This window comes from Rattus rattus, chromosome 4, assembly GCF_011064425.1.
Source record: "Rattus rattus isolate New Zealand chromosome 4, Rrattus_CSIRO_v1, whole genome shotgun sequence".
Taxonomy (NCBI): domain Eukaryota; kingdom Metazoa; phylum Chordata; class Mammalia; order Rodentia; family Muridae; genus Rattus; species Rattus rattus.
This window is the reverse complement of record NC_046157.1, coordinates 19,763,167-19,782,100: the sequence shown is the minus strand read 5'-3', so window position 1 is coordinate 19,782,100 and position 18,934 is coordinate 19,763,167. Positions and strand designations below refer to the sequence as shown.

Below are 18,934 nucleotides of genomic sequence, written 5' to 3'. Positions count from 1 at the left end.
GAGCCCGGTGAAGGGGTTGCGACCCACAGGCTGAGAATGGCAGCTACAGAGAGAGCAACATTTTTCAGAGTTGCTTGTTATTTTGATTTTTGTAATCATCAATGCAGCCAATGCTACATTTTATAAACACATAGTAGAAAATGGCAGAAGTATGCTAAGGGTCATTTCAGGAGTTGATGGAAATCCTGTTCTAATTTCCAGTTAGAATTCATTTAATGATTTATTCTAAAAGATAAAATGCGAGTGAGCAACCCAAATAGGAATCTTAAAAAAAATCAAGCATTCTCTCAGAATCCAATCTGAAAATCCACTAATTTAATAGTTACGTACCGAGGGTAATGATAGAAAAACATTGCAAGTTTTAGACCCAATTAAACTATTATGCTTTCCTTCCTAAGAGCAGAAATCTGTCTGCACAGTAAAAACATTGCAGTCCATACCAAGCCTTGGTCTTGCTCCTGTTGCAGTAGTGGGCTCGTGGTCCCTGGCTGCATGGGATGGCTGCACACGGGGTCCACAGCTGAGTTGACTGTTGGTGGCAGTTCTCCAGGGCACCACACTTGACTTTTCAAATGTGGGTTCTGGGGATTGAACATAACTTCCCGTGTTTGTAAAGCAAGCATGTTCTTGACTGAGGGATCTCCTCTGCCCTCCTTCTTGAGATTCTAAAACAAAACAAACAAAAAACAAGGGCCCTGTGTTTTCATTTTGCACCCTAGCCTACATAAACTGTATCCAGTCCTGCCTGGCCGTCAGAGTCTTGGCAGGCACCCAGTGGGAGGGGGATAGAGTTCAAGGTTCAATAGGCAACCTTTCCCCCAGTCCCCATGTTCTCTCTGTGGTCCCTTTGTCCCTTCAACAGGCCTATTGTCTGCCAGTCCACAGCCCTTCTACATCTTCTCTGCCAGTTAGGGAAGGACAGCCATCTGCCGAGTTAGCAAGAAGGAGAGGTGTCCAGTTTCCCTGCTCTTGTAATTCAGTGTTTGTAATCACTTTGCTTTCTGAAGTGTTTTTTCCTCCTCTTTATACAACAAGAGAGTAGAAATTTTATACTAATTTCCAGTTTGTCTATTCTACAATTTTTTTTAACAACTGAACCCTACAACTTAGGGAGCTGGAAGGATGGCTCAGTCTGTAAATGCTTGTTCTTAAGCAAGAGAACATGAGTTTGGATTCCCAGCACCCACATAAAAAGGGATGTAGTAATGTACATTAATAATCCTAGCTTTGGGAAAGTGGAGCAGGAGAAGGCCAGGAGCTGGCTGGCCAACAAGTCCAGCCTATCAGTGAACTCTAGATTCAGGGGGCCATACTGCCTGAAAAATAAAGTGGAGGGCAATTTGAAGGAGACACATGACATCACACACATGTGTACAGACACATATACATGAATTTATACATATACAAAATTATATATGGATCTCCACTGGCTTCACCTTTAGGTCCAGAGTTGAGCAATGCTGGGCAGAGGACACTGATCTTATAGATGGAATAAGGCTGAAGAAAGTTAAAAACAAAAGCAAAAAATTACTTTAAAAAGTTTAGGGAGGGGAAGGATAAGCAATAAAAATAATTGTTTAATACCAGCTTACTTTAGGCCTGTTTTAATTAGTCAATTAATTAAATGTGCCAGGGTTTGAACTCAAACCTTGCAAGTTAGGCAAGTGCGCTACCCTGGGGCTACATCTCCAGCTCGGTTAAACAGATTTGTTAAAGTGTAGTTGCATAAGATGTTAAGGTGAATGACTCCGGCCTGGCCTGTGGGGAACTAGTGCTGGAACTTAGTCCAAATCAGTGACCTATAATTTTTTTTTAACAACCATCGCTGCCTTCTCCTTTGCACGGTGGGTTTATGGCTTTTGTACCTCTGCTCTGGTTTTATAAGGTTTTGGGAGGTCTGAGAGGTAACACGGATGTTCCTTGTGCCAGGCATGAGTAGTCCTCTTGGGTTAGTTCCCACAGAAGCAACCACTCTCCTCAGCACTACAGTTGCTTTGCTTCGGGTAATAATTAAGTTATGTAACTACAACGACATGCGTAAATGGCCTTAAGCAGTCCATGAACAAACCTATTGACCGAGAACAAGTAGGTTCACAACTCACTTTCCAGGGAGGACAAAGATTCTGGTTAAGACAGTAAGTTAGAGTAAGTAGAGATCAACAGCCTCTGCTCTAGATAAATGAGTATAACAGTCCTCTGTTGTCATGGAGACCTAGCTGATGCAGCCCTGGCACAACCAAGTTACAGAAGTCAACCTGTCTTAAAAATGCTATCACCAAGCAATTGTCATCTCTCTATGGCGAAGGTCTTTGCTGCCCTCCACCTGGATGCTATTGAAGTGTTTGAGTTGTATAACTGGGCTCTCCACCATGTCTGGCCTAACTCTCAGAAACCCCTTCCTCTGACTGGAGTTTTCCTCTCACTGGTACCTGTCCGCATGCATGAGCCTCTTAGCCTTTTGTGGACTCGCCAAGACAAATGCTTCCTTGTCTTGGGAGAGGCGTGAGCCGGTGCACATGTTTGCCGAACTTGCTTTTTGTCAGCATGTGTTTTTTTCTCTGCAGAAAGTTACTTTCACCTTCCAAACTTCTGGTAGATTTCATCCCAAAGGATTATAGCTTTAAAAAAAAAATGTCCCTCTAGGATCAGCTGTTCGGAGGTTCTGAGGAGTATAGAATAACTGCTTATATTTAGCAGCTTATGTCTGGTCTTCTCCTTACTCTGGTGACTTCCTATTTCTGACACTTTTCATCTTCCGGTGCCCCAGAAAACAGAAGTCTCCATTTTGAGCTTTCTAGAAAACTTTGAAATGGTATGTATTTAGCCTTTCCGTCTGCATAGCAACCTATTTGCTCTGTGGTTAATATGCAGACAGAAGCAAACGAATGTGGATTTGCTTTTGCAAATAATCAATTAAAACAGGGAATTTGACGGGGGAAAAAGGGTAAATATGACTAAAGTCAAGCTGAGATAACTATTGATTGGAAGGAAGCCTAACAAGGTCAGACAAGCTCTAATCCCTCAGTGATGAGAAACAGTGCTTTGAGGTTGGAAGTCAAACTTTGCTATGATAAGGTAGCTGTGGCAGCATTTCTCCCATTGGTTATTTTATAGTTGCATAGATGTCTTAGTTAGGGTTACTATTGCTTTGACGAAGCACCATGACCAAAAGCATCTTGGGGAAGGAAAGTTTTATTTAGTTCACAGTTCCATGTAAACAGTTCACCATCAAAAGCAGTGAGGGCATGGATTCAAGCAGGGCAAGAACCTTGAGGCCATCAGAAGCCATGGGGGAATGCTGCTCACTGGCTAGCCTAGTCTGCTTTCTCTTGGAACCCAGAACCACCTGACCAGGGGTGTGTTGCTGCAAAATTATAAAAATTGATGTCGCCCCCCCCCCCGCACTAGATCCAGCACCGCAGTGCCCCAAGATATCTGGTGGATATCTTCACCTCAGTCAGCAAAGCCTCTCACCTGCTTTGCTCTATCCCCTATCACACTGTCAATGGCCTCTCTCTGAGCCTGGCAGCAATCTCTCTACCCATCTAGTTCCCAAGGCGGGTTGCCACCATGCCAGACATATACATCCCAATTCCGTGGCGACCTAGTGTCTCCGGCCGCCATATACTCTCTTAAACTTAATTCGACACATGAAAGAACACAAAACACAATAACCTCTGATCCAATTGATAAGATATAATCGCCCACCTAGACGTACAAAGCCCTGTACACATCCATCCCTTAAGAACATTCATAACAACCTGTAAATGTGCTGAGAATCTTAACATCAGCCTCCATGTTCTCTCCACTGCTTCCTCTTCCCTCGCTCCAGTCTCCTCCTCTCTCTAAAACTTTTCTCCCGCCCATCCTTCCTTTTCGTCCAATGACAGGCCTCGTTCTATCTTGTACCTGCCTTCACCTATATGGCATCATCCTACAGCGGTGCACCATTCACAATGGGCTGGGCCGTTCTGCATTGATCACTAATTAAGAACATACTCCGTGGGTTTGCCTACGGCAGGATTGTATGGAATTTTCCTCAATTGAGGTTCCTTCCTCTCTGATGACTCTGGCTTGTGTCAAATTGACTTAAACGAGCCAATTCTTCTTTAAGAATTTTAATGTCGGGCTGGAGAGATGGCTCAGTGGTTAAGAGCACTGACTGCTCTTCCAGAGGTCCTGAGTTCAATTCCCAGCAACCACATGGTGGCTCACAACCATCTGTAAAGAGATCTGATGCCCTCTTCAGGCCTGCAGTCACATATGCAGACAGAATGCTGTACATAAAATAAATAAATTAAAAAAAAAAAAAAAAAAAGAATTTTAATGTCAAAAGATGCTTCTGTGGAGCAGAATATATATAATCTTTCCATTTTTTTGTGACCTAGCTTTTTCAAATATTCATCTTGTTTCTACAGGTGTACAATCAGGGTGGAGAGGGTTTCTGGCATAAACTCAGTACCTGTGTGCTAGGTAGGGACTTTCACAGACCCAGGGATTAGGCATGAGCTCGGCTACTTTTGATATCAACTCATGAATGAGGAGTTATTATGTCGACTTACTAGATAGTGAAACAGAGGTACAAGCTACCAACTAGAGCAAGTAGCAGCTTTTAGAGAAGGACTAGAACATGTGGATAGTCCATGAGGAAAATTGCTCCACTTGGCTGACTGAGCAGCTAAATCCTATCTAAGTGTATTGCCAGCATTTGCCTTTAGTGAGCATGCAAGATACTTTCTGGAGACTGTGATTGGTATTAGTTTGTTTATGAGACAGGGTATCATAGGCAGCCCTGGCTAGACTGATTGCCCTCAAACTCAGAGATATACCTACCTATGCATGCATCCTTAGTGCTGGGATTAAAAGGTCTGTACCACCCCTAGCTGACAGCATGGTTATTTCATAATAAATGTTTGATGAACTTAATTTGAGACTATCTTTTGCTAACATGCCCCTGAAGTAAGGGCTGTAGTAAGCCCTAGCCCAGCGTTTCTCAACCCATGTGGTCAGGATTTTATGGTTGGGGGTTGCCACTGAGCAACTGTATTAAAAAGGGTTACAGCATTAGGAAGGTTGACAAACCATTGCCCTAGAGCAACCTAACTCCTAACTGGAGATAATGATGTCAGCCTAACAGACAACAATGTGACAGAACAAGATGACTTAATTTGTAGACTCCTTTTTTAGTTATGGCCAACGAAAGAGGAAATTTTAGTTTAATAGAATCAGATGGTGTCTTATTTATCAGAGGTCTCTGATGGAAACTCACAGGGTTATTTAACCTTAAATATGAAGTCTATTCTGCAACATGAAAGAACTTGGACTGCAGGTAAGACCTACTGTTAAAATTACAAACAAGCAGCAGTTATAAAGTCCTAAAACTATAAAAATCCTTCCTAACGTAATGTCTCTAAACTGATGCTTGAGACTTTGAACTAAATGTATAAAACAGGTCACTGGTTAAAAAAAAAAAAGAAAGAACCATCTTAATTTTGGCCCTAGGTCAAGCACAACTTTATAAGCCAATTCTCGTGTGTGTGTGTGTGTGTGTGTGTGTGTGTGTGTGTGTGTGTGCGCGCGCGCGCGTGTGTGTGTGCGTACGCATGTTTATGTGTCAGTAGATGTTGATGTCTGTTGTCTACTTCAATTGCTTTCCAACCTCTCTATCTATGTATCTACCTGTGTATCTGTCTATGTATCTATGTATTTATTTATGTATCTATGTATTTATCTGTTTATGTATCTATGTATATATGTATCTATCAATATATCTATGTATCTATCTGTGTATCTATGTATGTATCTATATATCTATGTATCTATCTGTGTATGTATGTATGTATGTATGTATCACCTATCTATTTATCTATCTGTCTGTCTGTCTTTCTTTTTTTTCTTCTTCTTTTTTTTCGGAGCTGAGGACCGAACCCAGGGCCTTGCGTTTGCTAGGCAAGTGCTCTACCACTGAGCTAAATCCCCAACCCCCTGTCTTTCTATCTTAAATGATAGTTTATTATTGAACCTGGAGCTCACTGATTAGCTAGGGTGACTAACTCCCAATCTTCCCATCTCTGCCTTCACAATGCTGGGTGACACTGCTGAGTCTGGCCTTGACGTAGATGCTGAAGATCTGAACTCAGTTCCTTGTGATTGCGCTGCAAGCACTTTACCAGCTGGGACATCTCCCCAGCTCCAGAAGCCAATGCTTCATAATTATGCAGCACAATGTTTGGCTGTCATTACCAAGATGAAGACTTTACAATTAGTAGTGAAAAAAAAAAAACCCAAAAAACAAACAAACAAACAAACAAAAAACAAAAAAAGAAGAGAAGTCTACAAAGATTGAACAAACACCATGCACTGTGGTATCCTTTATTTAAAAATTGTGAGTTAACTACAGTCATAGAGTTCTTGTTCACCATTTAGATGGCATAATAAACTGAGAGAACAGTAACACAATCCCAAGAAGGCATTACCCTATAAACACACGTATGACCACCCATGCACACATACACACAACATACACACAAAGATAATATAAACACCAAGTGATGAAAAAAACACTTTGAATGCTCTAAATCAAATTAAAACCCCTTTATTATAATAAACTGTGGCAATATTGTGACTATAATGAAAGATATTGTAACTGCTTAAGAAGCAAAACAGGGGAATACTGGCAACTTAGCAGCAGCAAACAGCCAAGGGAGGATGAAAGCTAAGCAGACAAAGCAGCATCTCTCTCTAATGTTGGCACTGTGTAGGACTGCACGGAAGTAGTTTAAGGTCGGTTTCTAAGGAGCTATTAAAACATCCTTTGAAATACTAATTTGCTGCACTTTACAAACAGTGGAAAAGAAAAAAAAAGTATTTGGAATGTTAGACACGCGCACACACACGCACACGCACACACAGAGGAAACATACTAAGATATCGGTTTATGGTCTTTGTTTATGACCTCCAAAAAGTTTTATAAGGGAAAATAATTAAGTGCCAATGAAGTGAAAGGAAGTTAAAAAAAAATTGCTAAAGATGCAAGTCTGAGTGTGCTGAGCAGGTCTAAGAATATAGCTCAAGGTCGGGGAGCAAAGAGGATGCACATTCAAGAAGAAAAATAAAGGTGGACCCCAGGGGGCAGGCCAAGCTCTTTGAAGAGTGTCGACAAGGAAGATGTATTAAACTCAGACTGTCTAGAAGGAGATTCCAAAGTACACCGAGTTCTACCTTTGCTCACCAGTTGACAGCAGTTTCATAGCGCCCAATAAATAATTTAAACCAGCACTTCAGCAAACTGGGCTTTCTACATCCGGGTGCAAGACTCTGGACTGCACACGCAGGCTGACAGTTTGTTAACTGGCACTAATAGGAATCCTGGTTTAAGGGGAGGGGCACATTAGCATGGATTTTTTTTTTCTCCTTCATGAATTCTCATGCAAATATCTGAAGCTGCCAGATGGCCCGAAAAGAAGAGTAAGTTTAGTTCCCTAAGGGTTTTAGAGGAGAGGAGATTCGCCCCACTCCAAGGAAGCCAGAGTCATCCATGAGCAGGGGCATCTGGTTTCAGGATAGAAGAAACGTAATTGAAACCTCACTGCTGTAACTCAAGCCAGGATCAGAGCCAGGAAGCCCAGCAGGTGGAATGGGGAGAGAGACAGAGAGCTCGGAAGTGTAGGGTTGGAAGGCAATGTGCCTCCAGAGTCACAATGGCTCAACTGCTTTCAGACTAAGACACTGCAGGATGGGACAAGGCTGGCTCTCCGGATTGGGTGGGAGGGGGAGGGGCATACTCAGTCTCCGGGGAATCTGGGTTGAGCTGCTGCAGGAGGCTCAGGGCCCTGATGATGACTTTATTTTTCAGGGTGCATTAAATTGGGAAATGTCTGGCTTTTCCCAGGTGAGTATTTCTTTTAGCTATTTTCTCTCTCAAATCAAATCGGTTAGACAAGTTGCTGGTGATCTCCCTCAAATGGAATCGAGCTGCACTAGTGTTGTAAGGTGCTATCTAATTTAAAGTAATGCCCATCAATAACTCTCCTAGGTATCAACCGCCCTTGCTGACGAATCAGCCTCCAAATGGCCTAACTAGGTAATCTACCACACCAGGTGCCCCTTTAGATTGACTTTTTTTGAACTTTAAGGAATTAGTCCTTTTTAAATGACTTAGGACCTGCTTCTGTTTGGCTTGGCTTCACTCCTCCTCCTCCTCCTCCTCCTCCTCTCCCCCCTCCTCCCCTTCCCCTTCCTCCATGGTCTCCACGATGAGCTCCGCGGTGCAGGTGGCTTCTCCGAGGCTGTTGACAGCCTTGCAGGTGTACTTGGCGTCATCATCCCCACAGACATCGCTGATAATTAGCGAGCAGTTCCCGTCTTCATCGTAGTCTATCTGGAAGTGGCGGGACTCCCTGATTGACTGGTCATCCTTGAACCAGACAACCTCAGGGTCTGGGTATCCTGCATTACGGGGAGAGAATACAAATTACAGAATCCATTATCTGATATTCTTATTAACTCAATCAAGTGGTACCTCTGTTGATTAAAACTCGAGGTTGGCTCTTAACGTCTATTTCCATATTTATGAACATATGTTGCAAAGAATCATTTCTGAAACCTCAAATAGAAAATTCCAAGTCTGTTTTTGTTTGAGACAGGGTCTTGGTATGAAGCCCAGGTTAGTTTCCAACTTTCAATCCCCCTGCCTCAGCCTTTTTGAGTGCCGAGATTACAGGTATGCACCATGAACTGTCCATGACTCTTACAATGCCACATGGCCATATGATGCAGGGCACTCCAGAAATATTGCCCAGATTCTGGCTGTACAACTAAGGCTAGACATCTTCTTGATGAAAGTAAAATGCTTGAAATGAAACAAATATACGCTTAACAGGCACAAGGGATCTTGTCAAGAGTTGCACCTATTCTAAAATTAGGTTGTGATAGGTGTTTTAGGGTATGAATTTGTGAAAAGAGTTCACTTGCAAACCTAAAATGGATTGGTTTATAGTACACAAATATTAATTCCACACAGCAGGTAATGGCTCTATAAAACGTCAGACAGAGGACCTGGTACAGAATATTGCTAAGAGAAAGAAAACCTATCTTAGTCTGATACCCAAACAGGTCACCTGCTTGTCTGTCTCTAGGGATGGATCCCACGGGCTGCCCTTATGTCTAGTCATGTCTCTATAAAGACCAGTGTTAAAAACATATGGAGTAAAAGCACATAAATACATGTGTATTATATTTTAGAACTGTGTGTGTCACCAGTTTTGCTCACATGTATCTTTAAATATGCAATGTATCACAACTGACTTGTTCCTAAATTTTGTAGAGGTATTTTTAGATTAAAAAAAAAAGAAGAAGAACCAAAAAAATCCTGCAGCCCCTGGCATATAAAATTATACACAAAGCTCAAGTGTTCTCACATTCTTTTCAAGTCAGAAAATTTTGTTTTTATCAGAACAGCGTCCATATGCTTTAGTTTTGCATCAGGGCCGTAGTCAGAAGTTATGCAAATACCGAGGAGACCGTTTCAGAGAGAAAAGCACAACAGATGATAACCACACTGTCAGGCTACATTCAAAATTTCAAAGGACAAAAACCAGTGAGATCCAGTGAGAGCAGCAACAGTCTGACTAGCACATGTTCATGTGCACATGCGCATGCGTGTGCACACACACACTTACACACACACTACACACACACACAGACACACACACTATACAGACACACAGACACACACACACAATATACACACACCACACAGATATACACACAGACACACATATTATACAGACACACACCACACACAGACACAGACATACACACCACAGACACACATACACACATGAACACACACATACACTTACACAACACTACACAGACACACATAGACACACACCACACAGATACACACACACTCACACAGATACACACACACACCATACACACACACTACAGACACGCACACTATACAGACACACACACACACACACACATATACACACACCACACACACACACACACCATACACACAGACATACACACCACATACACACTCACACAGACACACACACAGACACACACAACAGAAACACAAACACACACACACACACACACACACACTCCAAGTTAAGTTGTGCTGTGCTTTGGCCTTGCAGCCCCTCCTCCTTGAAGCTGCAGGGGAAATTAATGATCCTACCCAGTAATTGGCTTCAAGTATGGGAGACCAGACATGGTGCAGAACTTCCCACCAGCCCCACACAACTTGTGAAAGTCCAATATCCCCTTTGCTCAGATGATTCCTCTGCCTTTCCCATCCCTACCCCCATGCTGTGCTTGAGCGCTGCCTCTCATTTCTCACCTTTAGCTGCTCTCTTAAATGTTCTCACAGTGCTCCTAATCGCTCTCCTACCTCAGGGCCTGATCAAAGCAGGCCAACAAGACCTTTCTCCAAAACAAAACAAAACAGCAAAACCCCAAAAACAAAAAAACCCCACGCTAGTCAGTGTCTGTGCATATAGAGGTTTGTGTGGTATAGGGGATCAGACTCAGGGCCTGACACATGCCAGGCTGAGCTGTGTTCTCAGCCGTCTAGTAGTTTTTCGTTAGATCCTTTCTTGAATGGGCTGCTCTTCGTTTCTTTGTTATAAAGTCATTCTCTTAACAAAACAAAAAAGGCCAAGAAAGATTGTTTCTTCCTTCCCTTCCTCTTTTTTTCTTCGGAGCTGGGGACCGAACCCAGGGCCTTGCGATTGCTAGGCAAGCACTCTACCACTGAGCTAAATCCCCAACTCTTCCTTCCCTTCCTAATTCCAGAAGTTAATGTACTCAAAAGGTGCTGAGAGTCCGGGTGCCGAGAGTTCTGGTGTTGGGGAGTCTCACAGAAGTATAAGACAGGGCTCACTGTGGCTGCCATGCTGGGCTGTGTGACCTTGAGGAGGCTGCTTAGGGGGGTTTTATGCTGTGACTCGGTCAGAGCACGATGGGAGACAACCCTCTGCTTTGTTGGTGCGTGTAAGCACAGCCCTGAAGCTGGGTTTGAGAGGCCTGTCCCATCCTGCGCTTACCTTGTTAGAATATTGTGATCGTTGGAACAGAAAGGCTTTTTGTCTCCAGAGCTGCTCATTTCATGGGTCCCATGCTAAGGTCCCCAAGGTCTGCTCACTCACAACTATGTGGTTGCACTGCCCCTTGTCGCAGAGACAATACACAAGAGATTACACAAGGAGCAGAGCCCAGGCTGGGAGCTTGGCCCTGAATGCAGGGTCCCAGCTCTCCTTACTGTAAACTCCTGTGCATGCTCTCCCTCGCCCTTCCTCTTCACTCTAAAACCTCTTTAAGGAATTAACAGGTTTCTACTTTCACACACATCACACAGGTGGTCTCACAGAACCCCTAGGCCACTCCAGATGTTGGCTATCATTTAAGAAACAAGAGGCATCACCACCCAAGGTCACACAGCCTGCTGACAAGCTCTTGACCTGGCTGACTCCACTTGTCAGACTTTTGTGTCAGAACCTCTTATGGGCAGCCTGCATGGTTCTCAGTGGCCTGCAAAGTCCATTCCTTGTGTCCCTCAGCTGAGGAGCTCATGGGAGTCCACTGTTGATGCAGGTCTAGAGGCTAATATGACTAGATGAAGTATCAACTGAGTCTGTGGGAAAGTCGCTGGTCAGCACTAGCCTTGGGAGGTTGGGAGAACAGAAACTGGCCCTCAGGACCAGAGGTAAAGGGACCCAGTGTGGCTATTCCTATCACTCCAGGCAGGACAGGCTTGACACCTTAGCCAGGGTCCCATGTGCAGCCACCCCCATGTGGAGGAAGGAAAGACCTGCCCACAGCTTACCTTCGATCTTGCAGTCAAATCTAGCAGCGCTTCCCTCCACAACCTCCAGGTCACGAATGGTCTTAGAGAAGTAGGGCTTTACATGGGGCTTTTCCTCAGCAACAGCCTCGAGGAAGGCCTGGGAGACATCTTCTAGAGGATCAAGAGGGACCAGGTCATTTCTTTATTCCTTACTCTCTCTGTGTGTGTTTAAAGGTCTCTCTCTCTCTCTCTCTCTCTCTCTCTCTCTCTCTCTCTCTCTCTCCTCTCTCCCTCTCCCTCTCCTCCTCCTCCTCCTCTCCTTCCTTCTTCCTTAAAGTTGCTATAATTTAGCAAACAGTGCAGTTCGGGGAAGTGAATCATAGCACGACTTTCTCCTGGGGATGAACCAGCCTGCTGCCAAATGGTTTCTGGCAGCAGAGAGCACTGTGCCCAAAACAGGGAACTGTTCAGCCTCCCCCTTCCCTGATGCTGACACACTGAAAAAGAAAGTCATCTTTAAAAAGGATTTTTGGCTGAACTTCACGGACTTCAGGATTTGGTTGAGGGTGTGAGGACAGAATCCACGACTTTTCTGATCTCGGTGCTTGGCCTTCCTGACTCGGCAGGTCCATCACCAGCTTCTGAGAAAGCCCCGGAACACCTGTCACTCGCCAGAGTGGGTTTTCCATACGTATAGAGCCATACACAGCTGCAGACCAGGATGTGGGAGAGGTCCCGGGGAAAACCAAGCCCCAGGGGAGGGTCTGTGTCCTCTCCTGTCCCTTCAGACAAATCGGCACCTGGAGGAGCAGCAGAAGTGCTACAGACTGCCTCAAGCCGTGAGATTGCTCCAGAGCAGCCGCTACCCTACCTACCTTGTGCACAAAACAGTTGTAGACTCCCTCTCCCACTTGTGGGTAGCGGAAGCTTCCTCACAATGGGCACGAAGGGTTTCTGCCTCAAGAAGATAAGGGTCTTCACGTTATGTTTACAACACCAGAGGTCAAGGCCTTTACTGTGGAGATGGCTAGTGTAGCATTTTGCATGTGGTTGCAAGGAGCTAGCCCCATCAGTCCCAGGAGGGGCCAACTGACCAGTCTGCCCAGGCTACACATATTTCAGCTGCCTAAATGCTGTCATGGAATCTGGCCTGTATGAGTTAATTTTTCTTTAAAACAAACAACAACAACAACAAAAAAAAATAAGGCAGCAGAAACTGGAAGGATATTTTTAAAATGTTATATAACCATATGTGATTTATTTTATTTATTCTTGTCTATCAGTATACAAAAAAATCTCATTTATAATAAAGAAAAAAATCTTAATAAAGGCTTTAAGTCTTCCACAAAATGCAGGCAAACGAAGCGGACCATCTAGTTCTATCAAACAAATAACAGCTTTTTGCTCTGAAAATAGTTAACAATTAAAGAATAATTACCAGAGTTAATAGTTGTCAGGGAAACCCCAAAAGTCTTTCTGAATTTATCACTGTAGAGCGTATTAAATACCCAAATGAAACCCTAGCTTCTTAAAACGCTCCTCTCCCCGCGACTCTTCCCCTCTCACAAGTGCCTGGGAGAAGCCTTACCTTCAGACTCTAGCTTCTCTGCATTGATCGGGCTGGTCGGTGACCCTGTTGAAGATTTCCTGCCACTGAGCCCTGAGATCATTGCCATAGAGGACAGTCTCCCAATGGCTCTCACAGCATTGCCTGTTTTCTGGAAAAAAAGACACGGAGGTTGGACTCAGGCGGTGTCCCTGGTTCCAGTTTGCGAGTTCTGATCAGAGGTGAAGAGCCCAGGCCCGGAGAAGCAACAGCAGGGATGCAGGGCCTCTGGAGTGAGCCCAGCCTCGCTCTCCCCACACTGTCAGCGTGTCCGAAGATGTTCGAGGAATGGAATGGGTCCTGGAACTGATGTGCGAGTTAATGTGACTAAAGAAGGTCAACACGAGACAAAAACTCTTTTCATACTGTGCTTCAACTCCCATAAAAGGGATAGTTTATATAAAGCAACTGCAGCGTGAGACAGCTCTGAAGACTTATTGCTGACTGGGCCCAGTGGGGCTGTTCCTCATAAAACAATGCCTGCAACAGGACTCCAACTGGTCAAAGAGATAGTTACTACAGACCCACGGTCCAGGAAAACGACTTTGGGCAAGCTGCTTTGACCTCTTCAGGCTTCAGTTTCTTTTTGTGTATAAGAAGGGGTTAGGCAGGATGGTCTCCAAGGTCCCATTTAGTTCTGTTTATGATTGAGATACTTCAGAGATTTGAGGAAACATCCAGGCCGGCCCCAGCGCCAGTCTATGGCTGCACAGTGGAGCTGTTCCTCCCAGTGTCCACTTGTGTTTCTGAGACACACACCCAAATGGGTCACTTGGGAGAGGGTGAAACTTTTGCTGAACAGTATAAGGATTTGTCATATAACATCTCCACACTGTGCTTCGATGTGTTGCCTGCCTTCCCTCAGTGGACCTCACACTGCGCTAGCAAAACCACTTTCTTCCTGGATTAATTTTACATACTCACGCATGTCAGTGAAGCCTCACAATTTTGACTGCTTGGAAAGCCAGTGTTTTCGGTTAAAAAGACTGATTATTTCAAAAGTTCAAGAATTTCAGAATGTTGGGGAACCATGCAAAAGTGTGTGTGTGAGCACGCCAGTCTATGTACGTGTGTTCAGCAGAGACCTGCTGCTGCAGTCTTAATTGTGTTTCCACCCTGCACTCTGCCCTCCTTGTTACAACCTATTTTGGTGCACTTTGGAAAACTACTCAAACTGGCTCTGGCTATCTGGCCATCGATCTCCTCCTGCACACAGCGCCGTAAAGTGTGGGCATGCTCCTGGTTCTCTGCTACTACACAGAACCCAGGGGTCCCGGGTAGGGTGAAGAGAGAAGGTACTGGCCCCACAGAGTGAGCACATGTGGCAGCCTTCAGCTCCCCGTCCCCGCCCATGGAACCGGCTAATTGCTTTATAGGTGTGAGAAATCCACCTTTTCCCACCCATCCCAGTGGAGCCAAGACCTTAGCACCTACTCCCTAATCAGCTGACTATCCCTCTTTCCAACACATACTGGCTTATTCTGGGCTCAGCATTGAACTCAGAGGATTCCTTCCCAGCAAGGCCAGTTCTCTGACCACTCATTACTCTGTGACCTTGTCCAAGTTTTTCTCTGAGGATCGGTGTCTGCATTTTCATCAGAATCAAGATTTTAATCTCCTCGCAGCTCTAAGATTGCTGATCCCTGCTCAGGATTGTGTAGCAGGGACCACACTCTGCCCTGAGTCCATGGACTCTGATCCCAGACATGCGGAGTGCAGTCTGTCCGGGTTGTACTTACTGCATGCTGTAGAGAGACGATGCCTTTCTTCTTTCTTGGTTTTACTTTGTAACTAATGTTACTGATGTGAACTTATCAGAAAGAGGCAAACGAAAGTTCCAGTATTTCAGACAGAGTAGCAAATAGAGTAGTAACAGACACTGCCCTGTGGATAAACTCCCAGCAGACAAAGACATTCATTTAATTTCTTAAGTGGGGATATTTGCAAGGGCTTAGTAAGGAAAAATAATAATAAAAAAAAATAGTCGATGCCAGAATTCATTCTTTGGGAACTACTTTCTGAAAACCAACAGAAAGGATGATGGCAGCCCTGCTCAGTCGACTTGCATGTCCCTGAGCTGAAACCTGATTGTGGCCTCACAGAGACCTTTGGAAATTTTGGAACAAAAATCAGCAGAGCCAAGTTTCAGTTCTTGAGCCTGCTTCCTTTGTTGGAGGACAAGTTGGCCAAGACTGTGAACCTGGCAGGCCGTCTGCCCAGGCCTCCCGAATATAGTCCCAATTCCCTAGCTCTTGGAGAGCCAGCTAAGATGACCAGAACTGTGGCCAACCACTCACTGCTCATCTCCCAGGACTAGGGTCCTTCAGTGCTAACAGCCAAACAATGCCTGGAAAACGTAGGCAAGCTGGTCACCCAAGCACCAGCCCGTACACACCTTTAAAACAGCCTCAGGATGACAGAGCCTCTGACAAGTATATGATGGCCAAGGGTGGTCTATATTAATATTTCTTTGTTAAAATACGGTGCAGTCTGTATTAATATGTCTATTTTAATATACAGAGCAGACGCTAATATTTTATCCCTGTTATTTTTATATACATTTCTGGGGTCTCTGCAGTTTCTAGAGAATAAATACATCTAACTTTCAACCCTTAGTTTCCACTCTTCTTTCTACACCCCCCCACACACCCAGTCTTTTACATCTAGTTTGCAGACAGAAACCCTGCTAGTCTCTCCGACTTACTCCACATGCTACCCATCATGCACATGGCTTTGCACTAGGCCTTCAGTAGGAATTGAAAACACTCCTTCTTTCAGAATAACTTTACCAAAGATCAAAGATAGGATTAGACACCTGTGCCTCACCTAGCCCCTCAAAGAGAGACTTGTTACCCGGGTAGATACTTGTTTTGGGGGCCTCATATCAGAACATGGGAGTTGTCATCAGAAGGTTCCTTCTGGAGTTGGCATGGCCACGTGTGCCCCATGCTATCTCTCCCTGGATAGCCCACTCCTAGTCCTCTCTGTCCTGCTGCACGTCCCCTTGGCTGCTCTGAGACACAACCCTTATTTCTGAGGGAGTCAAAGTTCTGGAACTCGAGTTTAAATGGGGAAAAGATTTCCCTAAGGAAGCAACTTAACAGCAGGTCAGCACAGCTGAACCGTTCCCAGTGAAATTAAGCCCGAGGACATTCATGTTGAGTGAGATTTTTGTGGACTAATTTGTGTGCAATTTTGCAGAAAAAGTCATTTCCAAATGTCTTCACTTAAATTAGAAAAGGGAAATAAGGTCCTTTTTTCTAAATTTGATCCCTGCCCTTCTAGAAAAGCCTATGGCCAGTAAAGGGCAAATCCAGCGATAAGGGAGAAGCTGTGAGGTGTGGTTCCCCAGCTGCAGAGATGGACCATTTTCTCTCCCACACCCACAGCTCTTCTCTGTGCCCATGCCCTTGGCTTAGCACCCTCCTGGCTTAGAGCCATTTACAGATAATTCTGAGGTGACAGGGCTGCTCTTAACTAGTGCTCCACGCAAGTGAGATCCAGTTAGACCCACTTCTTTGAAGGCTGCCCTTCTCTTCCTGTCTTTCCAGAGAATTCTCCGACATCCGATGACCAGAGGATCATCAACAAAGGCAACTTTGATTTTGTAGATACCTTTAAAAAAAAATCAAGTCTACTTTCTACTCTGACCCGAAAGGCCCAGGTAGTAAGGGAGATGGGTGTTCCAACCTACCTTGCATTTGGGGGAGTAGGAGATCAGCCCAGTCCTGTCAAGCAAGAACTGACCTCCCTGTAGCAGGGCTCTGGCTGCTGTGTGCTCAGGATGCCAGTCCCTGAAGACCTTCAGCTGCAGGCTCTGTGGTCTCTCCTTAGCCCCTAACCCATGTGTTAAGTTGCGTTTTCTAAGGAAACTGTGGTTATTCACATGTGTAGTAGTGACCAGTGTTCTGTGGACTCCCTTCTCCCAACACACTGGCAAAGTCTTGGTCTCCTAGCCCTGGATCTCCAGTTAAAGGCTCTGCCTTTATATCCATCCCTACATAGTTTCAGGGTGTGCCCAGTTTCCACCTGTCATTTCCTCCACTCAGCCTTCTCCTGGGCTTTAACTATGGCACCTACTACATTTCCAGCTTGTTCCCCAAAGACTCTTATAACCGTCAACTCTAATGGAATGGCCCCTTCTCCATCCATACTCACATATATGTGTAAGGATAACCTCCTGTGTTCTTTGTGACAACATCACCTGTCTACAAAAAAGCTGTTGGTCTATTAGCTTAGGCAGGAAATAGGAGGAGGGAATTCCAGTAGGGGAAGGGGATTCTGGAATACAGTGAGGTGCAGGAGGAGATTTACCCTGAACAGACTGTATGAAACCGAGGAGAGGTAACCAACCAAGTGACAGGACTGAGAATAAACAGGTTATATGAGTTATGAGCTAGTCAGGGAACAAGAAAATGCTTATGGCCCAAGAATTTATTCATAATTAATTAGGTCTCAGAATTGTTATTTCAGGAACGGGGGCATGGGTGGTAAAACCCGTGGATACATATATGGTCATGGGGCTCTGCTGGTCATTTGTAACTCCTGGTGTGCTCGCGTTCTTTTATATGACACTGCTTTGGTTCCCACCGCACTGTACATCTCTCGGGTATGGAAACCATGCCCTCTCCAGAAACCTGGGAGCTTTACAATTCAAACTGTGATGAAAGAAAGAGTCAGATGGAGAAGTGGCTACGTGCCTAAGGGTGTGGAGGACAATGCCACCATCTTGTTATTAGAGGCAGTTAGCTCTGTTATTGTTAAGGCTGTATACTCTGGAGCCGGATTCCAGGCTCAATTCCTGGCTTTTCCACTGAGCCCTGTAATCCTGGGTGATGCCCCTCATCTACTCTCCTCCTTGATTGTCTGTAAAGTGTGGACAATAATAGCTACAATGGTAAGATTTAAAAGCAATGCACTGGCACATTTGTAACGTTGAATACTTATTGTTTAAATGTTAAGATCTAGAAGCATCTAGGAGATCAGCCTCTGGGCACACTAGTGAGGGACTGTCTAGATTAGGTTTGCCTCTGGACTTGCCTGTAAGGGAGTATCTAGATTAGGTTCATTGTGGTGAGGAGATGCACTTACTGTGAGCAAAACCATTCCCCAGGCTGGGATTCTAGACTGAATACAAAGAGAGCAAGCTGGCGGTTCATCGATCTGTTTCATCCTTGTAGATACAATGTGACCAGCTGCCCCAAACTCCTGACACTGACTTCTCCACCATAATGGACCAGGCCTCAAACTCTGAACCAAAATACCCCCTTCCCCTTAAGAGTGTTTTATCATAGCAACTGGGAAAAAAAAACTAACACATACATGAAATCTTTTGAATAAACTCTGACCCATGGCCAGCCCTTCATACTACAGGTGGGATGCAGAATGACACCATGTTCTAGGTACTGTCCTAAAGACCTTCAAAATTTGTCTCATGGTTTCCACAAATTTTTTTTTTTGGTGCCAGTGTTACCCCCACATGAATCCACAGTTAAGTCAACTACCTTGCCTAAAGTTACCATTGT

At 44.6% G+C, this 18,934-nt stretch overlaps 1 protein-coding gene across 1 annotated transcript in view; it reads right to left on the bottom strand.

Annotated features, from left to right (window-relative positions):
- Positions 1-6,342: 6,342 nt before the first annotated feature.
- The window catches only part of Mylk (myosin light chain kinase), a 180,579-nt gene continuing 167,987 nt past the window's right edge, over positions 6,343-18,934 (bottom strand). Inside the window, 3 exon segments of the mRNA XM_032900154.1 lie at positions 6,343-8,448; positions 11,843-11,974; positions 13,392-13,521. Coding sequence (XP_032756045.1) covers positions 8,186-8,448; positions 11,843-11,974; positions 13,392-13,521 — 525 coding nt within the window. The 3' untranslated portion in view covers positions 6,343-8,185.